At 49.2% G+C, this 7,443-nt stretch overlaps 1 protein-coding gene across 1 annotated transcript; it reads right to left on the reverse strand.

Annotated features, from left to right (window-relative positions):
- Window positions 1–1,207: 1,207 nt before the first annotated feature.
- Window positions 1,208–6,764, reverse strand: COXFA4 (cytochrome c oxidase associated subunit FA4). The gene is made up of 4 exons (XM_014074620.2): window positions 6,589–6,764; window positions 6,067–6,155; window positions 2,269–2,329; window positions 1,208–1,452 (listed from the first exon to the last, which is right to left on the reverse strand). Exons 1-4 carry the CDS (start codon window positions 6,697–6,699, stop codon window positions 1,396–1,398), a joined length of 318 nt encoding a protein of 105 aa, XP_013930095.1. The 5' UTR covers window positions 6,700–6,764; the 3' UTR covers window positions 1,208–1,395.
- Window positions 6,765–7,443: the final 679 nt, after the last annotated feature.

The raw sequence follows: 7,443 nt of genomic DNA on the forward strand, positions 1-7,443 counted from the left end.
AGCGGCTTCACGATCTCAATCCCACTTGGGAAGGGAGGTGGAGGGCGGCCTTTGCAAACCCAATTCAATAAACCTCCTTTCTTTCCACATCAGACGTTTGTCTCTCGAATTAATTATACATTTTGGATGTTTTATAAAACCACACATAGGCAGCCGTTCATTTAGAGACTGTTCAAAGTTACAACCGCCTGGAGAAGAAGGGACCGGGTGCCGTTTTTCACACTTAAACCACCTGGTCAAAATTCCCCAGCCGGGCAACCGACTTCTCTTTACGACCGGTGGCTTCGTCCTGAGGTCACATTATCCCCTTTTGCAACCTTCTGACAAGCAGGAAGCGGGATTCACCAGCTCACTAACTGAACAATGGTGGGGATTCACTTAAGAATGGTGACGAGAAAGGTCGTAAAATGAGGCAAAACTCACTTCACAACTGTCTCACAAACATTTGCTGGGGGAGGGGGGCTCAATTCTACTCCCAAATCAAGGACTGCTAATAAAAACAGCCGGTATTTATATCTGCCGCTGCAGATACTTTTTATGTTTATCTTTATCTATCTATCTTTCTATCTATCATCTATCTTTGTATCTATCTAGTCTGTATCTATCTATCTATCTATCTATCTATCTGTCTATCTATCTATCTATCTATCTTATATCTATCTACCTACCTATCCATCCATCCGTCACTCTCTCTCTCAATCATAGCTATCTGCTGTTGGTCCGTCCATTCGTCTATCTCACAATATCTATCTATCTATCTATCTAGTCTATCTTTGTATCTATCTATCTATCATTTATCTATCTATCATCTATCTATCTACTATCTTTGTATCTATCTATCTATCTAGTCTATCTTTGTATCTATCTATCTATCATCTATCTATCTATCTATCTATCTATCTATCTATCTATCTATCTATCTATCTATCTAGTCTATCTTTGTATGTATGTATGTATGTATGTATGTGTCTGTCTGTCTGTCTGTCTGTCTGTCTATCTATCTATCTATCTATCTATCTATCTATCTATCTATCTATCTATCTATCTATCTAATCTATCTGTATCTACCTACCTACCTACCTACCTACCTACCTACCTACCTACCTATCTATCATCTTGCTTCCATCTCTAATAAATAATATTTAAAAAGTTTTTTTAAGGTTTAATAAACCCAAGCTGGAGAATTGTAGGAATTGTCCCGCCAATATTTAATTTTTCAAGTGGTTTGTTTATTAATTTTAAGCATGCACGTCTCCAACACATTATTTTTCAAGGCGATGCACACAAAAATCATATTTCAAGGATTGTGACGGGTGTATAGGGTTTGTGCGGTCAGCTTCTGGAGGACCTTTGCTGGACAGCTTCTGCAAGGACAGTCACGAAACCCGCCTCGTTTTAGAAGTCGGGACGGTCTTTCTGCAGCTTGCTGTAGTCCATGTTGACAGCAAAGAACTGGAAGAAGAAAAGAGAGTGATGGAAAGGAAAGTGGCCGCTTTTTGCAAAAAAAGGAGAAAGCAACTTGAAACCACATGCGGAAAAATAAATAAATAAAACACCTAACGATTTCGTACTTCTTTGGATTCCACTTTTCAACCGAAATATGAATTACTGCACCTTTACTAAGTGGCCTTACTACTCACTGGCACAGCACTGCTGTACGTCAATCCGCAAACCCTAATATCTGGACGGACGGAACTTTGCAACAGGGTGAAAAATTGCCAGGCATCAGGAGACGGTGAGTTCTAGTCCGGCTTTAGGTAGGAAAGCCAGCTGGGTGACTCTGGGCCAATCGCCAGGAGACAGTGAGTTCTAGTCCCACCTTAACCATGAAACCTACTGGGTGACTCTGGGCCAATCACCAGCCAACGGCGAGTTTTAGTCCCACCTTAAATAAGAGTAAACAGAGTTGTAAAGGACCTTGGAGGTCATCTAGCCCTTGAGCAAGATATGACCTGTAATCAAGATTGTAAAAGACTTTACCTTAGAATTTAATCCTGCTTTCAGCGTCTTAAGTTTTTATTTTCGTTAGTCTAATGCTAATTTAAACCCAGCCCTTTAATCCGTATCCTTTATTATATAAGGTCTATGTAAAATTCAAAATAAAACACTTTTGAGGAAAGGAGCCCCTTAAAACAGCAGAGTAACGGAATTGTAGATTTGGAAGGGACCTTGGAGGTCATAGAGCCCACCCCCCCCTTCTAGGAACACCCAGGCAAAGCCTGTCACATACCGAGCAATGTAATTTATTTGAACAATTAAAAGCCCCACCTTGTAACGATGAGTGGGATCAAGGTTGTTCCATGGCTCTGGGTTATTCTTCTTATCCCATCTAGGGGGAGAAAACAGACAATCAGGACACTGTATGAAGGCAGTCCTCGCTTAATGACCAGTTGCTCAGTTGTAAGTTACAACAGGCCTTTGCAGAACTACTCGAGACCCACTTCCAAAGTTTTAATGGCCACACCTCTCTTCCTTTTTACTGGTTGTGACTTTTGTTTCTCATTTGGGACACATAAAAGCCCATAGAGGGTAAAAACAGACTCACTTAACGACATTATGTTTGTTTAACGTTTCGTGACCCAACTATCGTGTTTCCCTGAAAATATGACATGTCCTGAAAATAAGGCCATGCCAAATTTTCGGGGTGGGCAAACATATTGAGAGCCGAGGTGGCACAGTGGTTAGGGTGCAGTACTGCAGGCCACTTCAGCTGACTGCAGTTCTGCAGTTCGGCTGTTCAAATCTCACCGGCTCAAGGTTGACTCAGCCTTCCATCCTTCCGAGGTGGGTGAAATGAGGACCCGGATTGTTGTTGGGGGCGATATGCTGACTCTGTAAACCGCTTAGAGAGGGCTGAAAGCCCTATGAAGCGGTATATAAGTCTAACTGCTATTGCTATATAAGGCCTCCCCTGAAAATAAGACCTAGTGAAGGGGAGGGTATGGCCAGAAGAGGAGACAATCCCCCTTCCCTTCCCACCTCAGGGATTCTCGGCCCCCTAATCGGATCAGCTGAGCCCCTCCGTTCACAAACCAGCTGATTGGCGGGTGCTGCTTAGGCCTCTGCCTCCAGCAAGTGCCGGTTCCTTTTACAGCCAATTGTGGCTGCAGAAGAAGCCGGGGGGGGTGTGTGTGTGTCAAGCAACACACCCCACGTGCCTCACGCCCTCCTTACGTAACGGTGACGGTCACAGCCGGCAATTCCGTCCACGGAACAGGAAAGGAAGGCATGGAAATCCATACAACTGGGACATCGGAAAGGAGGAGATGCCGCTGCCGCATTGTAGGAAACCTCTCCCCCCCCCAACCTGCAAATTGTCCTTTCAAAGAGGAGTTTCACCAGGATGAAGGTGACACAAACGCCACCTCCAGAGGCCTCTTCGTCCTGGTGAAACTCCTCTTTGAAAGGACGATCTGCAAGGGCGGGGAGGGGGGGGGGTCTGGGAGATTTCCTGCACTTCGGCAACGGCGTCTCCTCGCAGGGCTTCTTCCGATGTCCCAGGTGTATGGATTTCCATGCCCACAGGGGGTCACTTCTCACCTGCATATTCACACAGAAGGCTCGAAATGGGGCGTTTTTTTGCAAACCGCATGAAAATGGGGAGGGGGGGGATTTTCCTTCCTCTCATCCTGTTCCGAAGCTCAGCACAGACTCAGAAACAGGATAAGAGGCCAAAATCCCTTCCTTGCTCTTTTCCTGGCGACCGTTCTTTCCTTGGGAACTCAGCGCAGGTGCACATCCCCCCAAATGCCCCATCTGAAGCCTCCAGCTTTGCAATCTGTGTATCTGTGCAGAGCTCCCAAGGAAAGGACAGCCAGTTTGTGTGTTTGAGTGTGTTTGTGTGTGTGCAAGAGAGAGATGCCTAACCCCACCCCTCCCAAGGCAGCCACACCCCACCATTAACCTCCTCTCCTGCTCCATCCTCCACTGCCACCTGCAGGGAATGAAAAGGAGTTTGTGGGACTACTTCCAACTTCGCGAGATCTTTTTTATTTTATTTTTGCAAGAAGTTGGAAGGTATTTTTTTTTGGGGGGGGGGTGTTGTTGTTGTTTTGCCATAGTCACACAAGACTACTTTTCTTGTCCTGCAGGTGGAGCAGAAAACAGAGCTGGAAAGCAAGTTAACGAAGGGATGTGACTTCCTTGGAGGGTGTGTGTGTGTGTGTGTGTGTGTGTGTGTGTGAGAGAGAGAGAGAGAGAGAGAGAGAGACCTGTCTGTCTGGGGTGGGTGGGTAAGAGAGAGAGAGGTCGAGATCGGATCCAACCTCGGAGGGTTGTATTGTATTGTATTGTATTGTATTGTATTTGGTTTATTTGTATGCCGCCCTTCTCCAGGAGGGACTCAGGGCGGCGAACAACTCAGGGGGGGAAAGGGAACATAAACAACAGTACACATAATTAAAATACACGAAAAATCACACAGCCATACCAGTCGAGAGGGGAGGGGAACACATCAACCCCAGGCCTGCCGGCACAGCCAGGTTTTGTTACCATATACCAGAGCTGGAAGTGGTGGGTGCTCTCTTTCTTTCTTTCTTTCTTTCTTTCTTTCTTTCTTTCTTTTTCTTTCTTTCTCTCTCTCTCTCTCTCTCTCTCTCTCTCACACACACACACACACACACACACACAAACACACAGGTTTGATCTTTCACTCTCCCTCCCTTCCTTCCTTCCACTGTGAGGTTCTGCATGGAGGAGCAGATCGCTTCCTGCAGGGATGGCCTCGGCACCCACTTCGGACGGCAAACAGAAGAGCTTTTCTCTTTTTTTCCAGGATCTTTCAAATCCTCCCCCTCTCCTTCTCTGCCATAAAATTCTGGGCTCTGGCAGAATTTGTCTGTAAGGTTCCCAGGGAGGGAGGGAGGGAGGGAGGGAGGGAGAAGGGGTGAGAGAGGAATGGGGAACAAATAGAAAGGACGGCTGGACTGGCTGCGCTCTGCAAGCCAGGCCGCAAAGAGAACTTGGGTCAAGCAGGTGGTAGGACGGAGAGGGTGGGGCCGAAGGGCTTGCTGCCTCCCGCATCTGAAAAATAACAAGAACCTCTCCGGAAAAAAAAGGCCAAACATTTATTTCAGGGGTCAAAAGAAAATAAGACCCTGTCTTATTTTCGAGGAAACGTGGCAGGTAACATCATCAGTGCTAGAGGAGGAGGAGGAGGAGGAGGAGGAGGAGGAGGAGGAGGAGGAGGAGGAGGAAGAGGAAGAAGGGGACGACGAATTTAGGGTCCTTGGATCCTCCGAGCTTGGTGGTTTATTTGCAGACGTTTCATAATCCAACTAGATAATGTCATCAGTGCTTGAACGCTTTGCGGAGGGGGATCAGGGGGGAGGGGGAGGACAATGGGGTCCTTGGTGCTCTTAGAGCTGGGTGGTTTCCTTGCAGACATTTCATGACCCAACTAGGGAACATCATCAGTGCTGGAAAGGATTGTGTATAAATAAAGAGCAAGCCGTACCTTCCTTCTAGCACTGATGACATTCCCTAGTTTGGTCATGAAATGTCTGCACGAAAACCATCCAGCTCAGAGAGCACCAAGGACCCTCCCCTCCCCATGACGCTTGGGGAATTCTGGGAGTTGAAGTCCAGATAGCATGAAACATGGTCATAGAGAGCCAAGGTGGCGCAGTGGTTAAATGTAGCACTGCAGGCTACTTCAGCTGACTGCAGTTCGGCGGTTCTAATCTCACCGGCTCAGGGTTGACTCAGCCTTCCATCCTTCCGAGGTGGGTGAAATGAAGACCTGGATTGTTGTTGGGGGCAATATGCTGATTCTGTAAACCGCTTAGAGAGGGCTGAAAGCCCTATGAAGCGGTATATAAGTCTAACTGCTATTGCTATATTTCACTTTGAATGGTCACTAAATGAACTATTGATAACTCCCAAGGGGGGTCCCTGTGTTAAATTTAAGTGTTCATAAAAAAAGATGGCCCTTTTAATCTGAGTGTTGTTTTCATCACAACTGCAAATGAACAAATTCAGCTTCGGAGAATTTCTTCCAATCCCCAACAATCCAGGGTTTGTAGGGTAACAAACCAGGGTTTAATATGGGTGTGGGACGAGACATACCTGACTTCGGGGCAGAGGAGAGCCAGACGCATCAAATAGAGTCCAGCACCGGCCACCGCAGTACCCATGATTAGGAAAAGCGGAATAAGCTGCGAGGAAAACAAAAAGTAAAAATTAGGATTAAAAATTAGGAGCAATACAGGAAGTCCTCGCATTTACGGCCGTTTAGTGTCGGAAGTCTGCCTCCCGTTGTTAAGCGAATCCGTTCTTCCCCCAATTGGCTTTGGCCGGTCAAGAAGGGGGCGACAGGGCAGCCGCCATAAAGACGAGCCTGGGGTTTGAATCACGGGCCGGGGACGATGGGAGCTGGAGTCCAGGCGTGCAAATGACCCCGAGGGTGGGGCTGCACCGGCCGGGGATGATGGGGGATGCCTGGAGTGCAGGGATATAAAGGACCCCCGGGGATGGGCACACCCAGTCAGGGGATGATGGGAGCTGGAGTCCCCGGGCGTGCAAATGACCCTCAGGGCAGCCCGCCCCTGTCGGGGACGATGGGGTTGGGAGTCCCGGGGAGCCACTCACGCTGGGCCGATGTGTGACTTGGTGGCGGAGGAAGCCAATCAAGCCCGGGTTGGAGGCGGCAGAGGCGGCCGGAGGGGCGCGGGGCTGCTGAGGCTGCTGCTGCTGCGACATGGCGGCCGGATCAATGTCAAGCCAGGACCCGCGCAGGCACTCAAGTAGCCGCCTCTGCGGAGGACCCCCCTCACGAGGCGGGTGTGCGCATGCGCTATGGCGGACAAATGTATCTCTCTACTCGCCCCTCCCTCCCGCCCCGAAGTGCGCACTGAAGTTGCCACCTCTGCAGAGGGGAACCAGGCACGCGAGACTACTCTGCTCCTGCGCGGCCGCCCGCCAGCCTCCCTCCGAGCGCGCCTGCGCACTCCGCTCTGCCGCCAGGGGGAAGCCGAGACCGCGGGGTGAAAAAAAAATGCCCATTCAATGTTGGGGCTGACCCGGCTTGGGCTGAGCCATAAGGACACACCCCGCCATAGAGACTCCGCCTAGCGCGGCTGCTTCTTCTCCACCTAACCGGAAGTCCTCAGTGGTGGAGGAGACGCGGCTTGGGCTGGGCCAGAATGGCCGATCTCACCATAGAGACACCGCCTAATGCGGCGTCCGGTGTTCTCTATCCCACAAGTCCCACTCAGTGATGGATCCAAAAGATCCCCTCCCCCCCAGCACCATAGAGTCTCCTCTCAGCGCGGCGTCCTTTTTTCCTCTCCCTAAACGAAAACTCCACTCAATTGTTTGGCCGAGGGGAAAACCGCCCCCTTGCAATAGAGTCTCCTAGGGCGCCGTGCTTTACTAACTGGAAGCCCCCTCTGCAAACGTGACTCGCCGCCATAGAGTCTCCTTCCTAGCGCGGCTCCTCTTTCC

This window comes from Thamnophis sirtalis, unplaced genomic scaffold (genome assembly GCF_051295495.1).
Source record: "Thamnophis sirtalis isolate CommonGarterSnake01/CBP01778 unplaced genomic scaffold, rThaSir2_p1.2 scaffold_4, whole genome shotgun sequence".
In the NCBI taxonomy this organism is placed as follows: domain Eukaryota; kingdom Metazoa; phylum Chordata; class Lepidosauria; order Squamata; family Natricidae; genus Thamnophis; species Thamnophis sirtalis.